The 21,428-nt window shown below is 38.6% G+C and overlaps 1 protein-coding gene and 2 long non-coding RNA genes across 3 annotated transcripts in view; all 3 read right to left on the reverse strand.

Annotated features, from left to right (window-relative positions):
• Positions 1 to 5,681: 5,681 nt before the first annotated feature.
• On the reverse strand, positions 5,682 to 6,778 carry LOC128093319 (uncharacterized). Its single transcript, XR_008212403.1, has 2 exons — positions 6,271 to 6,778; positions 5,682 to 6,161 (listed from the first exon to the last, which is right to left on the reverse strand). It is a non-coding gene; the product is annotated as an uncharacterized LOC128093319 (long non-coding RNA).
• A 433-nt stretch (positions 6,779 to 7,211) lies between these two features.
• Positions 7,212 to 8,299, reverse strand: LOC120413808 (uncharacterized). The gene is made up of 2 exons (XR_005604980.2): positions 7,801 to 8,299; positions 7,212 to 7,691 (listed from the first exon to the last, which is right to left on the reverse strand). It is a non-coding gene; the product is annotated as an uncharacterized LOC120413808 (long non-coding RNA).
• Positions 8,300 to 9,121: 822 nt separating this feature from the next.
• LOC120413750 (uncharacterized) overlaps positions 9,122 to 21,428 on the reverse strand; it is a 154,221-nt gene continuing 141,914 nt past the window's right edge. Inside the window, exons 4-5 of the mRNA XM_039574682.2 lie at positions 11,796 to 12,097; positions 9,122 to 11,569 (exon numbers count right to left, since the gene is read on the reverse strand). Of these exons, the coding sequence (XP_039430616.1) occupies positions 10,061 to 11,569; positions 11,796 to 12,097 (1,811 nt within the window). The 3' untranslated portion in view covers positions 9,122 to 10,060. The remainder of the gene's footprint in view (positions 11,570 to 11,795; positions 12,098 to 21,428) is intronic.

The following is a 21,428-nucleotide window of genomic DNA, read 5'->3' on the forward strand; positions in this document are numbered from 1 at the left end:
CATGATCACGTTCACTGCATAGGGGCATTCCCGATGATTGTGTGGGAGATTAGTGCCATCCGAAACGGTACCGAAGTGAATTGAATTAGTTAATTTAGCATAATAAGCTGCCACAAAAAAATCAACGAGGCAGTTTAGGGAGTGGGGGGGGGGATGGGCGAGACGGTGATTGATTAACTGTACTAATATAAGTTAATCATTCCTTAACAAGGTGAAAGACAGTTTGGAGTTATTGCTTTCAAATAATGAAGGGTAAGATTTTTTTTGCAGAGCTCGCTTTAGGTAAGTTAAAATTATTGTGTTTTTTTAAGGGAACTTTGAAAGGCCAGATACCTTTTTATGTCAAAATTTTTTTGTTTGTTGGATTTAAAAGTTTGTCATTGAATAGACCTGATTATCGCTCCTCAATGAACTTCGGATTATCAAACATTTTATTATCACTTTTGTTTGCTTTTTCAGATAAAATAAGAGTCTAATGACCCAAGTTTATCATATTCGACTGATTTGTAATCCCTCTCTAATATTGAATTAAAATGCTATAAATCCTACCACCACCATATTTGCTGAAGCTCGGTGATCCATAATTAAGTAATAATTATTTTTTTAAAAAGTGACTAAAATATCCAAAGAATCGATTTGCACTAGCTACATAGGTTTCACTTTACTTGGTTTTCATTGGTGTGCCCTATTTTTCAAGAATGTATGATGAAATAAGGCTGATGCAAATATTTTTCAAAGTTTTAGAACCTCGGCATAATAATACATGAAAATTTAAATTACAAGCTGAAATATCATCATCAATAATAAATTTTGTTTTGATAACATAATCTGTTATGAAACCCTTACGCAAAAATTGATTTTACAATATTTGTTATTGAAACGGCCCGGTAAAATTGCAGGAGAATGCATTTTAAAATGTTTTCAGCTGATTGCACTCAAAATGTTGTTAAAATGTTGTAGAATATTGAAAAAACATTTATTTTGCTTCCTGATTTTCTGGTGATCCTGATGTTCCGATGGGGGTGGGAGGGGGGGTTGTAGTAAAAACTTAGAACAATATTTGCAACAGCTTTAGAAAGAAATGAATGAAACACATGTTTACCGAAGCTTAAAAAACTAGCGAATCATTTAAAAATTAATCCAAATAACAAGATAATGAAAAGCTATGTAAATAAATGGATTTTAAATAATTTTCAGATGGTTGCACTTCAATTTTAAATTAACTAATGCTTCAAAATGAGACCAGAATCAAAAAACTATAAGTTTATGGCTAGAAATCACTCACCACAATATCAACGGTGACGAGCATTTTAAAACAGCCATGCGCCTCCATGTTCTTCCAAACATGAGCTTTTGCGCACCCAACATAAATAAGCTCGTGCGTCGTGTAAAGAAATGCCATAAAACTTTGCCGTTTTTATGGCACACTAGAATTATGGTTTGGCTACAAGAAATGACGATACAAACGCTTGGAATCAGAAATGTGTTATACTTGCAATAATGTTGATTCAAAATCTTTATTATGACTTTGAATATCGGTTTTAATATACAAACTAATAATTGCTAGAAAACTCTTATCGCATAAAATTAATGCACAGACAAATTTCAAATGCTTTCGCTTAATTTAATCAAAGAATAGCAAAATTAATTTAAAAAATCATGGAGTTTGAGGATTTTTAAAAACATTTTTTTTCAAAACTTTATTTATTTAGGTTTTTAAATAAAACATTGACCCTTGAAATCCACAAATTCGGAACCCTTTTATTACGGATGTAAACATACTTTGGATCTCTCCATGAGTACAGTCATCCCACATATTCGAAACGGTTTCCAGATTGGCCGATATTCCAAAAATCATAGAAAATCGATAGTCGAACATGATGATTTGCTTTTACCTTGGTGTGAAAGCTTTTCATGTGATCTTTCGATTTATGTATTGACCGACGGTTTTTTTTCGTTTTAAATCATTTTTTTAAAGAAAAACATTGACCCTTTAAATCCACAAATTCAGAACACTGTTTTCTTACGGATGTAAACAAACTTTGGTTCTCTCTAGGAGTACATATTTTTTACAAAATAATGACTTCTCACACTGAAACCAGTGAAACTCAAGCTTAGTGATGTTTTATCCATGGTCTGATACCTTTTTTAGTCACAGACTTTTTCAATTCAGGTATTCCACAATTGGGTCCTAAAATGAAGCTTAAATTTCCGAGATTTTTGTTCACAAGGATAAAGCTTATTTTTCTGAGTACTATGACACTTTGTACGACCTCAAAGGATCTAAAATGGATTTTTAAATCAATTTTTAAAAGTTAACCACGTGGCCCTTCTTGACAGAAAAGGTCCTACTTGACAGCTAGTTCCAAGGGGACCATAGTTGATCGATCGAAAAAATGTTGTCTCGTCAATTATTTTTTTACATTAAAATGAAAAAAAGTGATCACAAATGGTATTAAATCTTGTTTTTTACCGTTGTAGATAAAAATTGACATAGGGCTTTAGGACCCAATTGTGGGAGGCACAATAACATTCCACAATTATGGTACAGGCAATTTGGAGGCAGTGTTTTGCTACTTTTTGTTCAAAAATTACTACTTTTACTAGTGAAATAGCAAGCGAATGTCCAAATAAAGGTCCTAAAAATAGAAGGGGCGACAGTAAAGATGCATTTGGCATGCTATTGACAAATTATCACAAAAGTGTTCCGAATTTGTGGGTGTTCCGAATATGTGGGATGACTGTATACAGTAAGCTGATGCATTACAACCACGTACCACGAGCCACGTAGCCCAGTGGTATCACCGGCTCGGACCAACACAATTGGTTATCTATTTCCTTCTGGATTCGATTGCGTAGTAAAGGGAAGGTAGTGTATCGTCATAAACTGGATAAGCCACCTTAGGAGAACAAGCTATGGAATGTTAACATTAACTTTGACATGTTAACATTAAGTTGATTAATAAACTGTTAATTGTAGAGTTATGAGTTATTCCAAGTGTAGAACCTACACATAAAATGAGTAACGCAAGTTCAGCGTGTAGGCGAAGAGATCTGTCAAACGAACGAACGAAGAGGAACGAGAGAGTAGATGTCAATCGGCAGTTGAGATTGGATTGCGGCATGGAACGGACGTTTAGAACGAAGTGAAGTTTCTACAATTGGCGCAGCCGGTACGATCAATTAGTTTGTTCTGGTGATTTTTTTTTTGCTTTTGCGATTGGTAAGTTAGTGGATGACCTAGGATATGTTTTGATCCTGGTGAGGAGGAAAACATGGCAAAGGCGCAAAAGGATAAGAGTGGAGAGGCCGATTGATTTGTTTTGTTGATGTTTATTTTGCTGTTTGAGAGTAAACAAAAGAGCGGGACCGGTTGAAGCTTGAAGCGCCACTTGAACAAAAGAGCGGGACCGGTTGAAGCCCGAAGCGCCACCCAAAACAAAAGAGCGGGACCGGTTGAAGCCCGAAGCGCCAAGTCAAAGAAGGAGTGGTCCGGTCATTTTAGCCAGACAGGAACGAGATCGGTTGAAGGCCGAAGGGACAGACAGTGAAAAAGATGCAGTACGTATGTTGATGAATTGTTTGCAGCTTTGAAAGTTGCACGTGGAGAGGCTGAAGAAAGTATCCGCTGATTAGGTCTCTGAAACTTGCGTTGACAGACGGAGGACTTTGTAGTGAAACAAAGTTTAAATAAGGCCCGTTGAGGATGAATGTGTAAGTTATTGACAAATTTAGTTGAAGAGCGGGGCTTCTCGAGGAATGGCTGAGGACGGTTTATGTTAATTTTTGTCTTGTCCCGTGAAGGGGAAAGGAGCGTCCAACACCTATATGCTATGATGTGTCAGCATAGAGCTGCGCATCCGGTAAGTTCGATAAACCATGAAGAAGACAGTTGACAGCATGTGAAGGTGAAGTTGAGAAGTTTTGATTGTATCTCAGAAGAAGTTCCCATCAAGTATAATGTAGATTGAGCGTTGGTGAATGCGGTCAGCGAAAGGAATGATTGATAAGACCCTCTGTATTTAGGGAGTAGGTCTTAAAAGTCGAGTTGACTCGTGAGCAGGAGTAGACAGCTTGAAATGGCAGAAAATGGAAGGACGAAAAAAGTGTTGATTAAACCAGGAGGCTTTTGTTGTTGTTCTGCGCGCATATGCATATGCTATCTTGTAATAGCTGTTTGCGCTTTCGTTGTACTCTTTTATTGGTTATTTTTTTCTAGCGTTGGCTGGTGGTGCCCTAAATACTAAACCTTGGATTGGATTACCGATGAATGACTATGATAGCATTTTAGTCAAATGCAGAAGAATCAGATGTATTGTGATTTAGAGATTCAATCAACAATGCAGGCACAAGATTATAGAAGTTCATGGTATCCAAAATTTGCTCAGCTGTGATGCAGTTATTTCCTGAGATATTTCCTCATTTGAGAGTAGGTAGTATTGATAAAGAAGTTTCTTTGTCTTGTTTAAGGGATATTATATTGCACTTATGTAACGCCTTGTATTTATGGAAGACGGATAGAATGTTGAAATGCTTTATTTAGTTTTTCGGAAGCGCGACGGTTCACTATGTTTCTGACTCGTGACAAAATCTTGCAACAGACGCATTTTGGAAGAGATGTTCAATAATCAAATTTCAATAAGCAAATTATAAATTAACTTAATGTTATCATGTAAAGGATAATGTTAACATTCCATAGGTTGTCTTCCTAAGGTGTCGTGATAAGGTCCAGTTTGTGATGATACACTACCTTCTCTTTACTAAGCAATCGAATCCAGAAGGGACAAGATTGTTCCGAGCCGGGATTTGAACCCCGATCTACCGCTTACTAGGCGGAAGCATTATCACTTGACTACGTGGCTTGGTCTGTATTGGAGTGGCTTCAAATTGAAAATGAGTGAGAGAGTTTGGGTTAAGATGAGGGGCAGCAGTTTTAATAATTATAGCATTCGATTTAAATTGAAAGTTGCCGTTAGGATGCTTCATGAGTATTAGGTTATTTTGGAACTAAACAATCTTTAGTTATTTAAAGTGTTAAAAGTTGTGGAAATTAAGTTAGACAAGTATTTATTTATATGTGGATGTAAGACTTTGTTAATAAATGTTGAATCAGAGGGATTATTTTTTTTCTCGTTTATTTTCATCGGACAAGGAGAGAGATGTAGAGTTATGAGTTATTCCAAGTGTAGAACCTACACATAAAATGAGTAAAGCAAGTTCAGCGTGTAGGCGAAGAGATCTGTCAAACGAATTCCCACTCAGCGCGTTCCGTTTGAATTCCGTTTAGAATTCCGCTTGAGCGAAAAAAGTTCGATTCGAATTCTAAACAGTGTTCGTTTTAGATTCTAAACCGCATTCCGTTTCAAACGCAACAACCGGTTCCGTTTGAGTTTTCGCCGCAAATCGGTTCAAGCGGAATTTAAACGGAATCGAAACGGAATGGACGGGTTGCTTTTGACAGCTGCTTCTTCTTCTTCTTTTTTCATTCAGGTTTTCTTTTTTTGTTGTGGTTGGACCAAAATTCAACCAACAATAATTATTTAACTCTTTATTTTCATTTACAGCTGATTTTATTTGATTTAAATATAATTAATCGTAAAATCAAACGCTTCCCAACCCCGGCTCCCCCTTTGTTTTTTTATTTTTTAAGATTAACAGTGAACATATTGCTTTATAATAGATTGCGATTAAGTACACTCCGTTTCCCCTGTATCGATCGGAACTTCTTCATCGTTGGATTCCGGGACCGTGAACCTTGACCTTTGTGTACCGGTGGTGCTAGCGCCACTGCTCTACCCGGAGGACTCTCCGACAGCGACGAAATAATCTTAGCAACATCCTGCGCTGATATCTTCCGGCCGCCAACCTTCAGCATGTGGTTCCTGCAGTCCTCGAGCGAGGCCGTAAACGTGTAGCCGATCTCCACCACCAGACTGCCCCAGGCAGTGTCTATTACGGACGACCGCAGCAGTGACTGGGAGTTGGCTTTGACCGCTTCGACCGAAACCGGTACACCGGTACACGCTCCCGCGGAAAGTCCCGACACAGCTGCTGCACAAAGCGCGCTTACGTCGAGTCGGCGAGTCCGAATTCCGGGGTGACGTCGTTGGCTTGGTTCTGCAAAAGAAAGCCGACTCACGGCGAAGGACGCTCTCGTGAATCTAAAAAAGAAAGAAAACTCCAGATTAATCCAGTCCAACTTCAACATAGTAGAATCTTGCGATGCCTGCCGGGCCGGCAAAATTTTCAAAAAGCGAACAAAGTACGTACTTGGCGTGCTTCTGGAAGAGGATTTCCTCGGGGGCAAACACGGCCGCGGCACCGACTCCGGCGGCAGCCAAACCATTCAGCTTCGGGGTTTGGCTCGACACGTTCCACGATCGGAACGGGCTTCAGCTTCTCCAACGTGGCCAAACCCACCGAAGGCAGTAAGCGGACGAAAAGGCTACCGCCGATGACGAGGACAAACTGTCCAAGATGAAGTTCACGCCGGTCAAGGAAAAGGCAGCATCTTCTTCAAATTTTCTAGCACACACTTTGACATGTTTGACATTTGTCACACTCACACATTAAAAGAAAAACCGCTTCGGCGAAACGCGGCGAAATGTCACCGAAGTTCGGCCGTACACCAGCAGGTGTCGCTAATGTACCAAATGGCTCAAACGGAATCGAAACTGAGTCCAACCGGAGATTCCGTTTAGAAAATTTCGAAACAATTTTCGAAGCGGAATTCGAAGCGGAATGAACCCGTCATGCGGAAAACGGTTTGATTGGGGAGGAGCGCCCACTCAGCGCGTTCCGTTTGAATTCCGTTTAGAATTCCGCTTGAGCGAAAAAAGTTCGATTCGAATTCTAAACAGTGTTCGTTTTAGATTCTAAACCGCATTCCGTTTCAAACGCAACAACCGGTTCCGTTTGAGTTTTCGCCGCAAATCGGTTCAAGCGGAATTTAAACGGAATCGAAACGGAATGGACGGGTTGCTTTTGACAGCTGCTTCTTCTTCTTCTTTTTTCATTCAGGTTTTCTTTTTTTGTTGTGGTTGGACCAAAATTCAACCAACAATAATTATTTAACTCTTTATTTTCATTTACAGCTGATTTTATTTGATTTAAATATAATTAATCGTAAAATCAAACGCTTCCCAACCCCGGCTCCCCCTTTGTTTTTTTATTTTTTAAGATTAACAGTGAACATATTGCTTTATAATAGATTGCGATTAAGTACACTCCGTTTCCCCTGTATCGATCGGAACTTCTTCATCGTTGGATTCCGGGACCGTGAACCTTGACCTTTGTGTACCGGTGGTGCTAGCGCCACTGCTCTACCCGGAGGACTCTCCGACAGCGACGAAATAATCTTAGCAACATCCTGCGCTGATATCTTCCGGCCGCCAACCTTCAGCATGTGGTTCCTGCAGTCCTCGAGCGAGGCCGTAAACGTGTAGCCGATCTCCACCACCAGACTGCCCCAGGCAGTGTCTATTACGGACGACCGCAGCAGTGACTGGGAGTTGGCTTTGACCGCTTCGACCGAAACCGGTACACCGGTACACGCTCCCGCGGAAAGTCCCGACACAGCTGCTGCACAAAGCGCGCTTACGTCGAGTCGGCGAGTCCGAATTCCGGGGTGACGTCGTTGGCTTGGTTCTGCAAAAGAAAGCCGACTCACGGCGAAGGACGCTCTCGTGAATCTAAAAAAGAAAGAAAACTCCAGATTAATCCAGTCCAACTTCAACATAGTAGAATCTTGCGATGCCTGCCGGGCCGGCAAAATTTTCAAAAAGCGAACAAAGTACGTACTTGGCGTGCTTCTGGAAGAGGATTTCCTCGGGGGCAAACACGGCCGCGGCACCGACTCCGGCGGCAGCCAAACCATTCAGCTTCGGGGTTTGGCTCGACACGTTCCACGATCGGAACGGGCTTCAGCTTCTCCAACGTGGCCAAACCCACCGAAGGCAGTAAGCGGACGAAAAGGCTACCGCCGATGACGAGGACAAACTGTCCAAGATGAAGTTCACGCCGGTCAAGGAAAAGGCAGCATCTTCTTCAAATTTTCTAGCACACACTTTGACATGTTTGACATTTGTCACACTCACACATTAAAAGAAAAACCGCTTCGGCGAAACGCGGCGAAATGTCACCGAAGTTCGGCCGTACACCAGCAGGTGTCGCTAATGTACCAAATGGCTCAAACGGAATCGAAACTGAGTCCAACCGGAGATTCCGTTTAGAAAATTTCGAAACAATTTTCGAAGCGGAATTCGAAGCGGAATGAACCCGTCATGCGGAAAACGGTTTGATTGGGCGAGAGAGTAGATGTCAATCGGCAGTTGAGATTGGATTGCGGCATGGAGCGGACGTTTAGAACGGAGTGAAGTTTCTACATTAATAAATCCGCTTTGTAAATCCCCAACCCCGATATTCTTCACGGGTGTTCCGCTCAGGAACAGGGAATGATTTACTTTTTCTATTACAACTTTAAACTATGAAATCATCAAGCATGGTTGCTTTTGAAATTATAAATGTTTTATAATTAAAATTAGGAAAAAACTATTATCAAACCATATATTACATAAAATCGTTTTCTTATCAGAATCTCAGCCCAAAAATGCTAAATATGATTAACAGTCTGAACCCGAAGCCTATTTTTTCTGTTACATTCTTAAAGACCATCCATAAACCACGTGGACATTTTTTGGAATCTGCGTTTGTTTTAAAAACGCAATTTTGAAACTATATAAAAGCAAACAACGATGACTTCAAACTCATTAAAATTAAAATTTCATTATTTTTGGAGGCCAGAGTTCAATCCTAATTGTAGTTACAAGAGAATACTTGTTTTTTTTTTATATTCCCCAAAAATAGGAATGTATCCAGGTTTTTAAGCGATGATGGCGTTACGAATGTTGCACGCCCCAAATGTCAAAAACGTGCAGTGGTACCAACATTAGAAAAAAATGTGTGGCTGTTGTTGTTGTTGGTACCACTGCGTGATTTTGACATTTCTTGCGTGTACCATTCTCAACGCCATCTTCGCTTAAAAATCTGGATAGTCGGGGTTTTAAAAGTCAACACAATTTCTGTTCAAGGGAATGTGACAATAAAACAAAGACACAAGACAATTTCTTCCAATAGTTTTTATTTTCAAAGATTTTCTTAAGGTTTGAAACATTCAATAATATCATCTTCAAATAAATATAGCTGTCTATATTTATTTATGCACGTGTTTTGCGTGTATGTGTGTCTGTGTCACTAAGTATGTATATAATTCATCTCTTCTGTTAGAATAATTTCACAGTTTACAAATTTAAGTCCTTCTGATTGTTTTGTATGCTTATACTTTTATATAATTCTTCTTTTGTTCCGGATTATACTTCTATTATTTTTGTCAACATCGGTGTTTTGGTTCTTTTGCTTGGGTAAGGGTTTTCTGTTCTGTTTTGTTTTATAAAACAAATTGTACGAGCGCAACGCGGTGTGTTTGTTTCAACGGAGATTCATCAACAGTTTACATTACAGTATTTATGTATGTTTTGATAGGTACCTGTCGGACTTTTACAAAGAGTTATTCTAGTTCTGGTTTCCTTTTTATATATTAACTTTACCCCCCGCTTGTGTCCATTTGTTTGTATTGTGATGTGCAAACTTTCGTCACTTGGATGCTACAAATATCATAACTCCCTTCCAAGGATCTCTAGATTTGCCGTTTTTTAAATAATCTTGTTTCGTCTAACTAAGGCAACCTAACGACTAACGATTTAAACCATACTGTTAGTACAATAAATTATTTGGTATGTGTGTCTGTGTGTTTTCACGTCCTCATTTTCATCGCTAATAGTTAGTACGCTAAACAATATTTTCCTTGATTTTTCTGTGTGTGTTTGTGTGTTTTCGTGTCCTAAGAATAGTAATTCTTTGCTGTGATGCGAGCATTTCTGCGCCTAACAAAAATCAACAACATAAAAAAGAAACAATTTAGTGAATTTATTAGTGTGGTAAAGCTAAATCACTAGATCTTTTGTACCCGGAACCGTACTGGAACATCAACACGCCACGTGGTTCAAGCCTTGACGGACTTGGCGGTCGCAGCGCCGTGATGCTCCTGGAACTCGACGTAGCCGGACTCGTCGCTGAGGTCCGAGTCGGAGTCGATCGCCTGCAGGTGGTTGATGAGCTCGGTGTTGATGGCGGCCACCGTCGATTTGAGCCGACGGCTCGACGGACCGCCACCGGAGTTGGAGGAGTTTGGTCGGGTGGAGTTTGGCGATTCGGCCTCGTGGTGGACGATGGTGGAGGTCGTTACGGGGAGGAGGAAGCTCGTTTTGACGCCGGGCGCCGGGAATGTGATGCTGCGCTTGAAGAGCTGCTCCGAGTTCAGCTTGCTGCCGAGCGGGGTCTTTTCGCCGAGCGGTTCGTGGATGACCTGATGTTCGGCGAGCTGCTCGAACGAGCGTACCCGTTCGAGGACGGAACAGGGTTTGATGAGGACTGCGGCGGATTCGTCCGTGTTGGTGGTAACTGTACTGGACGTTTCACACCCGCTGGAGATGGAACCTTCGTCGCTGTCGGAGTTGCCGTTGATTTTGTTCGTTACGCAGAGCAGCGATGGAGGAGCGGTGTCGTCTTCGCCACTGGGCGCTTCTTGGAGGAGACTCATCAGGTCGGACTTTTCTCCGGCGATGAAGTTGTTGGCGGACTCCGCTGCACTGCGGAGCATTTCCAGCACTTCATCCTGATTGAAGAACACCTCGTCTTCGGTGTCTTCGTGATCGTGCTCATCCTCCTCGTAATTATCCAGGTCGTCTAAACTCAACGCGTACCGCGACGGTTCCAACCTTCTGCTAGGTTCACCCTCTTCCGAACGCTGACTATTGCTCAGATCGTGCATACTCGCCACCACCTTTGGACTCAGCTTCGTATCCAGGTACGAAATCAACTCCGTCGACAGCGGTTCTTTGGAATTGTAATTGTAGTTGAGCAAGAACGCCTCAAAATCATCCTCGGACGAATCCGAGTGCCGACCAACCTTCCCATCCCCCTCTCCTTCCGCAACAACCTCCCCTTCGTCCTCCTCCTCCTGCTTGATCGTATCCAGTATCGAGTCCACCGACTTGGTCATCGGACTGTCCTGCACCACGTTCTCGTTCTTCAGCGGTACCTTCGCTTCCACAGCCTTCGGCGACTTGAACGAGTTCCGTAACCGGCCGCGCCGAATCGAGTGCCCCCGGCGGCATCTCCGCCGGCCCAGCGTTGTCGACGGGAACAGCGCGTCCTCGCGGCAGCACGCCCGGAACTCCTCGGGCTTCGCAACGCGCGTCGGTGCAACCGTAACAGCCGGTCGTTCGTCGTCCTCCTCCTCCTCGCCGATCATCTCCTCGATGGCCATCAGCTTGGGGGCGGACTTGGAGCGCTCGAGCGGCGGCCGGTAGTTGTTGGAGCCGACGCTCAGCATGATCTTGCGGCGGGGCATGCTCGGGTTGTCGTACACGCTGTTGGCCAGGCTGAGCCGGGCGTTCTGGCGGTTCAGCTTGTCCCGCTTGAACTCCTGCAGGGCTTTGGTGAGGTTTTCCTAAAATGAGAGGGAGGGAATTAGATGGAATTTGGTTGAAAATTGGGGATCTAAAACTTTTTGTCTTTTTGTCTTTTTGTCTTTTTGTCTTTTTGTCTTATTGTCTTTTTGTCTTTTTGTCTTTTTGTCTTTTTGTCTTTTTGTCTTTTTGTCTTTTTGTCTTTTTGTCTTTTTGTCTTTTTGTCTTTTTGTCTTTTTGTCTTTTTGTCTTTTTTGGATCACCCACCTTCAGCACCGTGCTAATGTCCTGCGCGACGGACTCTTTGGTGCAGATGACGGCGTGGCATCGGAACTCGTGCTTCAGCTTGCGGCCCTCGTGCCGGTAGATCCAACAGAAGACCCGCGGGTAGTTCTTTGGCGCGGTGCAGTACGTTATCCGGTGGGACCAGTACTCGGTGAGGCCGTGCTGCCGCGTCGTCGCCTTCAGGCCGGAAGGACACAGGCACAGCTTCATCATCACGTCCGGTTTGCTGTTTTGGGTGTAATTTCGCCACAACGTCGCAAGTGGCTTCTCCACGCATCCTTCACCTGAAAGAGAAATAAAAAAGTAATCATCAGCCATTTGTTTATCCGAAATTGCGTCACTTGTTGGCGAGGGTGTAATCGATTTGGGGTGTCGTCACCAAACCGTTTTTCCTTTTGTTTCTTTGTTTTCCATTGATTTCCCCCCCGTTTCAGCGGAGGAACCAAACCAATCAATTGGTCCACCCCTGAATGTGCACGGTAGGTACCGTATTTCCGTGATTGATAGAGCAAAATCACGTAATCGAACAAACAGAGTCAGTGCACGAGACGGTCTCAACGACGCTCGTTTTGGCGGCGGGTGTATGCTTTTCTCTGCTATTGATCATACAATGTTGAGGGTCAACCACAAAATGCGTCTGGTTTTGTTTTCAGAAGAAAATCAAAAAAAAATATTTAAATTGACTAACTAATGCAAAAGTAAACGATATTCAATGTGTCTAAGTAGTTTACAAATGATTGTACATGAATTAAAATTAAAATTTATAATTTATGCAATATTTTTTTAAGTGAGGAGAAACAAAAACAAAACGAAATTTGTATTTTCCTTACTAAACTTTTTCAAATAGCAGTTTAACGTATTTTCTAAACTGAAAGATGAAACACAATTCAATGTTATTATCGGTAAATTATAGACAAACAGAGGTTATGGTATTCATTCATTTTTATTGATTTAAGTTGCCCCAAACCCTCTTTGATTTGCGTTACACTTTATTGTAGGGTTATTATTGGTCCTACATTTTTCTATATCTCGGAGGGGTGGTACGATCCCTTTAATTATTTAACATTCGAAAACATGTTTTCAATAATTTGCAGTGTGAAATGGGAATGTCCAAAAATTACGAAAAAATACAAAAATAGTTTTCTGCCTCTACCTTTTCTTTTTACTCAACTGTAATTTGTAAAACTTATCTGTAAACTGTAAAACATGTAATTTTCTGGGAAATTTAATGTTCTTTTCGAATCTGCAAATAACCCGAAGGGTCATTTATTCATCTATAACATCAAATTTCATGTAAAAATTTCGTGGTTTCTGAAACTTTGCATGGTATTTTTTTTATAGTTAAGGTTTTGTGCTTCAACCATCACGAGTTATCGCAATTTAACGTAAAAAAAAAGTTTTCAAAAAGTTGGTTGGATCGATCACGGCCGCTCAAGGCCACCCGCGACAGACACAAACGACAAAACAAAGAGAAACAAAAAAGGTAACTTTTTAAAAACAATATATCGTCTGTTGTGTGCTTTCTTGTGACAACGACCATTTAGTTCATTTCGAGAAAATCGATATTGATGGTAAATAATTTCAAAATTATTAATGATGGAGTCAAACTATTTACACCAGTTAAAAGATACAGTAAATTACGTAATCAAAAATCTGAAAAGGCTTCATCCATAAAGTACGTCACGCTAAAATCAGCCAAAATTTACCCCCCCTCCCCCCCCTTTGTCACGCTTTTCCTATACTTACAACATGCAATGTCACACTTGCTTAGACCCCCCTTCCCCCCCCTAGAGCGTGACATACTTTATGGATGACGCCAAAGCACGTGTCACAAGTGTGTTTTGAAAGTAAAATTGTACTGCATGTCACAAGTCGTGCTAGCCATTTCATTAGGGCACATAACTTTTGTAGACGAGAGTGTGTCTCTTTCACACCTTATGTAAACTGTCATTTGAGGGAAAGGGATACACAATTGTATACAAAAGTTATGTGCCCTTTTGAAATGTTAGGCTCCAAGTGTGCACAGAATTCCCATACAAACTAAAATAAGCTCAAATCAATGGTTTAATCGACTTAATCAGTATATTTACTAAAACAAAAGATGGAATTGCTTTAAAAAAATAAGTATCAACACAAATTTGTGAACTTTTTAAAAAAAATCCACATTTTCCAACACCATGTATGACGTGTCACAAGTGTGCACAATCATTTTTATGATAAAATGGTCTATGTCACAAGTGTGTTTAGCGATATCCGGGAAACGGAAGCGAATTTCCAAAATCGGATGAAAGCATCTTGTAGTGTTTGTTTGACAAAATGGTCGTTGTCACAAGATAGCACACAACAGACGATATATTAAAGAATCGCAACAAATGAAAGTTACAATCAGGGTTGTTAAAATATCAAAATATCAGCTCTCAGCAACTACAATTATCCCGCCTGAATATTCATGCCTCAAATACAACTGCTCTTCTCTCCTCATTGAAACTCTCAGCGCCGAACACAGCCGAACACGTTTTCGTGTTTACCCACTCGCGATTGAGATTTTCCTTTTCTCTCTCATTCCCGCTTCAACGATCACCCTACCGCAACAGCGTTTAACCACAAAAGCCGCCACAAAACCAATTTCTCAAACGCAGTTTAACGGGACGTCATGCGTGGTCGGCTCCTTATCGCCATCTCGCGTTCTCTCATTGCAGTTTTCATAGAGAATTTGCAGCAAAGCTAAAAGACACGTGTCGCCACCTATAAACAAATAGCGTAAACCTATGATTTTTTGAAAAAATGTGTTTTTTCCTTCACAATCAACATTTTAAAAAAAACTTATGCCGGATTCGAATGAGAAAAATTATTTCCAACAATTTGGTGTACAACTTTCCAATATTTGTTTGATTTTTCTATGAGAAAACTGTAAATTTAGAAAAAGATAGTAATTTGGAGTATTTGGCAAGACAGTCTGTCAAAAATTAATAAAAATTGTTGAATATACGTTAACACATCTGTTATCAACTATATAACTGTTTATTTCATTGATATATACGGGGAAACTCATTTTTTCGTGTTCCAAAACATGTTTTTTAAAGAAAAAGGTCACAAATTTTTGCGCGCCCAAAAGTTGATGTTCATTATTTAAAAGCAAAAATTTTTTCTCGTCTTTTGCAACCAGTTTCATTAAGATTGATGCAGGGAACCATGAGAAATAAGCGATTTTGTTCTTTAATCCAGCAGAAAGGAATACGATTTTTGACAAGTAACCTCATTTTGGCGCCACCTACATTTGAAACACAGGCGCGCTGCAAAACCTCAATAGAGATTGAGAGACTCAGCGGTGAGAGCGCATAGTCGAGGAAAAGAGGAGGAGTGATAGAGAGAGAGAATGACATCGCTGGGAATCACAATTGAAGAATTCGACGACGTTTTTTCCGCTAGGTTCGCTGTTGTTCCAGCGGTGTTCGGAATGACAGCCCCCATACAGTTTGAGCAGTTTTTAGGGAAAAATCGCGTTTATAATGAAAAATCAAGCATTTTCAGAAAAGTGGGGTATTGCAAAGTGTGGCAATTTCGCTAACGATCATAATGCGTGGTGATTTGTAGTGATTAATTGTGACTGGTATTTTATTTAAACGATTTTTCTAAAAAGATGATCGATATTTTGGATAACTTGAGTTAAATGTTGCAAAAGTTAAAAGTAGTGATGAAATATTATGTAAAAGTGTTTAAACTTTACTTTTCTTCCCGTTTGACCAAAATATTGACCTTAAAAATGCATTTTGGGGATTTTTTGGATATTTTTGGAAAAAATCGAATAACTGGCAATTTTTTGAGAAAATTATTGCAATTATGCTGTAATATGTCTCTAATAGTTTGCTCTATCAGTAATACACACATAAAGAGCATTATCAATGAAATAAATCTTATTTAAATCAATTTTTCAAAAGATCTTTTTGATAAATTTGAGGAAAAAACATGAAAAATTAACTCAGCCCCTATGATTTATACATCATTTGATTCGTTTATGCGATTGCCACACTTTACAATAACTTTCATCGACGTTAAAAAATATTTGAAGGAAATAAAAATCAAAAACTGCAAAAAAAAATAATATTTCCAAGCACGCTGTCATTCCGAACATCGTCGCGTAGTGCTTCTACTCGCCACCAGGATGCGTGCACGTTTCTGTCGAATCTCTCAATACACAAGAAGAGATCTCACAACCCGGGCAGACGGTAATAACAAAATCAATAATATTTCAATAACAAATCCTGTTAAAATAACAAAAAGTGTTATTATTTTATCCTGAAGTTCAACATAAAGAAGAACAAATAATAACAGTTTCTGATAAAATAACAAAATTTGGTATTGAAGTGATATTGTATTGAAAATGTTTAATAACACGCTAATAAGAGGAAATGTTATACATTTCAAAAAATCTCCTAATAACAAAATTTGTTATTCGTTCGGTATACTGACTTAGGAATAAAATTACCATAAATCGCACAAATGGAAAAGTTTCTAAGTGTCCATAACACAATCTGTTATTATTTTTTCTTTTGTTAAATATGTTTAGATCTTTGGGATAATTTTGTCTAATTTCGTCGGGGTCATTATTTTGGCCATGAAATGGGGTCCTTAAGCTAAAATTATTTTAAAAAGTTGAAATTTTGGAAGCTTTTTTTAATTATTTGATATACTCCCTAAGGGAATTTGCTAAAATTGGCTAGAACTATGGGATAATTATGACCAATTTCGTCGGGGTCATTATTTTGGCCATGAAATGGGGTCCTTAAGCTAAAATTATTCTAAAAAGTTGAAATTTTGAAAGTTGATTTTTTTAATTATTTGATATACCCCCTAAAGGACTTTGTTTAAAATGGTTAGAACTATGGGATAATTTTGACCAATTTCGCCAGGGTCATTATTTTGGCCATGAAATGGGGTCCTTAAGCTAAAATTATTCTAAAAAGTTGAAATTTTGAAAGTTGATTTTTTTAATTATTTGATATACCCCCTAAAGGACTTTGTTTAAAATGGTTAGAACTTTGGGAAAATTTTGACCAATTTCGTCAGGGTCATTATTTTGGCCATGAAATGGGGTCCTTAAGCTAAAATTATTCTAAAAAGTTGAAATTTTGAGAGTTGATTTTTTTAATTATTTGATATACCCCCTAAGGGACTTTGCTAAAATTGGCTACAACTATGGGATAATTTTGACCAATTTTGTCGGGGTCATTATTTTGGTCATGAAATGGGGTCCTTAAGCTAAAATTATTCTAAAAAGTTGAAATTTTGAAAGTTGTTTTTTTTAATTATTTGATATACCCCCTAAAGGACTTTGTTTAAAATGGTTAGAACTATGGGATAATTTTGACCAATTTCGCCAGGGTCATTATTTTGGCCATGAAATGGGGTCCTTAAGCTAAAATTATTCTAAAAAGTTGAAATTTTGAAAGTTGATTTTTTTAATTATTTGATATACCCCCTAAAGGACTTTGTTTAAAATGGTTAGAACTTTGGGAAAATTTTGACCAATTTCGTCAGGGTCATTATTTTGGCCATGAAATGGGGTCCTTAAGCTAAAATTATTCTAAAAAGTTGAAATTTTGAGAGTTGATTTTTTTAATTATTTGATATACCCCCTAAGGGACTTTGCTAAAATTGGCTACAACTATGGGATAATTTTGACCAATTTTGTCGGGGTCATTATTTTGGTCATGAAATGGGGTCCTTAAGCTAAAATTATTCTAAAAAGTTGAAATTTTGAAAGTTGTTTTTTTTAATTATTTGATATACCCCCTAAAGGACTTTGTTTAAAATGGTTAGAACTTTGGGATAATTTTGACCAATTTCGTCGGGGTCATTATTTTGGCCATGAAATGGGGTCCTTAAGCTAAAATTATTCTAAAAAGTTGTAATTTTGAAAGTTAATTTTTTTTAATTATTTGATATACCCCCTAAGGGATTTTACTAAAATTGGCTAGAACTATGAAATAATTTTGACCAATTTCATCGGGGTCATTTATTTCACCATGAAATGGGGTTTCAAGCTAAAATTAATCCGATAAAATTAACTTTTGAGAGTTAATTTTTTTTTTAATTTTGTTATATTCCCTAACGCAGCGATTCTCAACGGGGGTACCGAGCCTACTTGATTTACATGGTAGGGGGTACCAGCCTAGAAGAAGGTTGAGAATCGCTGCCCTAACGGAATTGATTTATTTATTGAGAATTTTTGAAGTGTGAATAACAAAAACTGTTATTATTTTCACAGAGCCAGGAAGTCGGAGCTGACGTTGAAGTTCGAGCTGGAGTGAGACCTCGGAGACTGCATCGGATTCAGCAAATTTTCAGCAACTTTTACTTGGAGTCGGAGTCTCTGAAGTCGGGTATTTTTGGAGAGCTGAAGTCGTCGTTGACGTCATATCCTGCATCCAGAGTCGGAGTTGTCTTCAAGTATGGATTCAAAGTCGCTTGGAGGTACCCAACTCTGCAGCCCTGACTAGTACAGAGGAGTTATGGCAACTGCAGGTTTATTTGCAAATTACAAATAAACCAAAACAATAACTTTTTTTGTTATGGAGACATACCAGTTCAATAACATTTTTTGTTATTATGCTGCTCCACCTCTCCGCACAAAATAACAAATCTTGTTATTCCTTCATGATTCCTTCTGTGTTATTGGTTTGTTATTGCAATAACAACATAATAACAGTTTAAGTTATTCTTCGAACAAATCTTTGTTATTGATTTTTGTTATTTTAACAACTAATCCGATCATCCCAATAACATATTTCGATCTTCTCACAATGTCAAAAACTGACCTTCCCAAGTTATTTCCGTCTGCTCGGGAAGCTATAGTGACGGTCGCTATACTCTCAGATATTTTTGGTGCAGAGATAATCTATTGATAGCTTTTCTATCACTCATTTGCAACACTGGTTACAATGAAACCCCTTATGTTTATACATAATTTTGTAATTGTCTGCTCTACAACTTTGTAAAACATTGTTACACTCCGAATAATTATCCTGCAAAGTTACAAAAAAAAACGTTAATTTAAACCACCTCAGTGATTGGTGCCTTCCTCCTAAAATCCAGCTAAAATCAATTGAAAAAGCTTTCTGCTTGTATTCAGTTGCGCCTGAATACATGCAAACAAAATGCTAAGAAAAGCGTTACTTACGTTTCTGCCATAAAGCCATAATATGAAGAAAGCTTAGGATAACGAGGCTAATTCCATAAAGCTGCCTCAGCTGGATCTGTAGCAATTTCAACCCTTTCTTGATCCGTCAAAATTATGTTTTAGTACAACTGCTCATAACTTTTGATAGCGTTATCAGATCTTCAATGTTTTGCACTCGTTGGAAAGGTCTATTGATTACCTATCCAACGATGGATCATATGATAGATCCGGACAACTTTTTCATGAACATTTTTGAGATCCGGCCTCAAAAAAGTGTGTAAATAACACTTAAGTGACCATAACGGTTATCAGATCTTTAATGTCTTGGACTCATTGGACAGGTCTTTTCAATACCTTTCTAAAAATGTATAGCATGACGGGTTTTCTTACAAAAATCATCCGGACTTTAGTCAAAATCGTTTTTTAAAGATAACTTTTGAAGTACTTAACTAAACATCACCGTTTATAGATAGTGACTTAGGGGAACCCAAGGCGGATCTAATGATGCCAAAACGGACAAAATCGGTTCAGCCAGTTCCGAGATAATCGAGTGCAATTATTTTGATCAACATCCAACCACCCGCACAGACATTTGCTCAGAATTTGATTCTGAGTCGATATGTATACATGAAGCTGGGTCTAGGAGGTCAAAGTAAGAAATTCGTTTTTCGAGTGATTTTATAGCCTTTCCTCATTGAGGTGAGGAAGGCAAAAACTCGAAATTTTAAAATGTGCTATTTCCCATAAAATGAAATGTTTTCTGTTGAGTAAAAAGAAATAGTGGATATAAAACTATTTTTGCTTTTTTTTTTTCGATGAAAAATTCGATTTTTTGCGTCCAATTTAACATAAAATTCCTATGACACCAAATTTTCTTTTACGGTGCTGTACATCGGAATTTCCTAAAAATTTAAAATATTTTTAAACCAGTCGAAACATGCTAAATATGATTAACAATGCAGAAAAATGCATTTTAGATTATTTGCAGTTGATTAGCTTCATATTTTCATGAAAATTTTGATTTCTTGAATTATTTTTTTATGTCTCCTGATTTTTCGAACCAATTTTGAAGGGGTGGAGGGGGAGGCGACATAAATTTTGAAAAATATTTACTACGGCCTTTTTGAAGGAACAAATAAGCTGGCATAATTTGTTTCAGAAATCAATCATTTATATTTTCTTTTGAATGTATTTTTTAATAAAAATGAATATTTTATACATGTTTTTTTTTTTCAAGAAAAATTTATGATTTATCCATCAAGGCGCTTCCGAGTTAAATTAATACGACTGCTAAAAAAAACGAGTTTGTTGCACGGTCGCATATTTTTTTTTTTTTGATTTCGTGCAACACTATTAAATAGAATTTTTAGTAAAAACAGTGACGAAAAGTATAACTTTTTGATACAACGGCAGCAAAGTTTAACTATTCAGTATTCAACAAGACTTGTCACTTGTCGTTTAGTGTTATGATGGACAACAGTGCTGTTTTTTTGGTAAAGTTAATTAGGTGGAACCTCAAAAAGTTATTTATTTTTAATTGTTGTAATTTTTCACAAGGGTAAAATATGTCAATAAGTAGTGTTTCCTTAAAGGGATGGCACTCTACATGGTCGGATTGGTTTTAATTATTCTGTTACTGTAATAACGACAAAATTAAACTCAAAATATCAAGTTGCTAGACATTGCGTTTCTTTCAAATTTCAGCCTAGAACATTTATTTTAAGATTTCAAGCTCGATTTTTGAAATTTGGAAACAGTATCACAAATTGCATTAAAAAAGACAAAGGACTAATAAATTAGAACAAAATACTTATCAACTCCCGATAAACTCGACTTATACGAGATTTGCGATCTTTCCAAACGAGTAACATTCCGTCAACCTTTGAAAAAGTTGTTCTGACGTAAGTGTTTGCTCGCAGAATTCCTAGGATGCTTGCAAGATTGTCCAACCGTACGATTATTTGCTCACCTCTGACGCGGGTAAACCGGTTAGCTAATAAAGGTGAGATATTGCGATGCTCATTCAGTTGTTGCCAAATGTTGTCAAGGTATTAGTTACAATTTCGAAACACCCTTTTTTGTATGGTGAGAATGTTTTTATTAAAATATTTGTTCGATTTTCAAAACATGGAAACAATATTACAGTCCTAAGGAATTCATATCACTATGTTTAAAAGAGTTCAATTTACGAAACAATCACATTCGAATCCACGTTGAACTAATTTGACGCTCAACCACTAATCGCCTCTCATTGCGAAGCTATCAATTGTGTGAATGAATTACCCACCAAACCACCAAAGCATTGTTCACACCCAATTAATAAGTGGGCCCATTAAGTGTGGCCATCGATCATCGATCGTCGCTGGGTACCCCACAACAAAAACCAACCACGTGATCTCGAAAAGCAAAAGTCAACGGCTTTCACTCACGTCTTT

This window comes from Culex pipiens, chromosome 3 (genome assembly GCF_016801865.2).
Source record: "Culex pipiens pallens isolate TS chromosome 3, TS_CPP_V2, whole genome shotgun sequence".
Classification (NCBI taxonomy): Eukaryota; Metazoa; Arthropoda; class Insecta; order Diptera; family Culicidae; genus Culex; species Culex pipiens.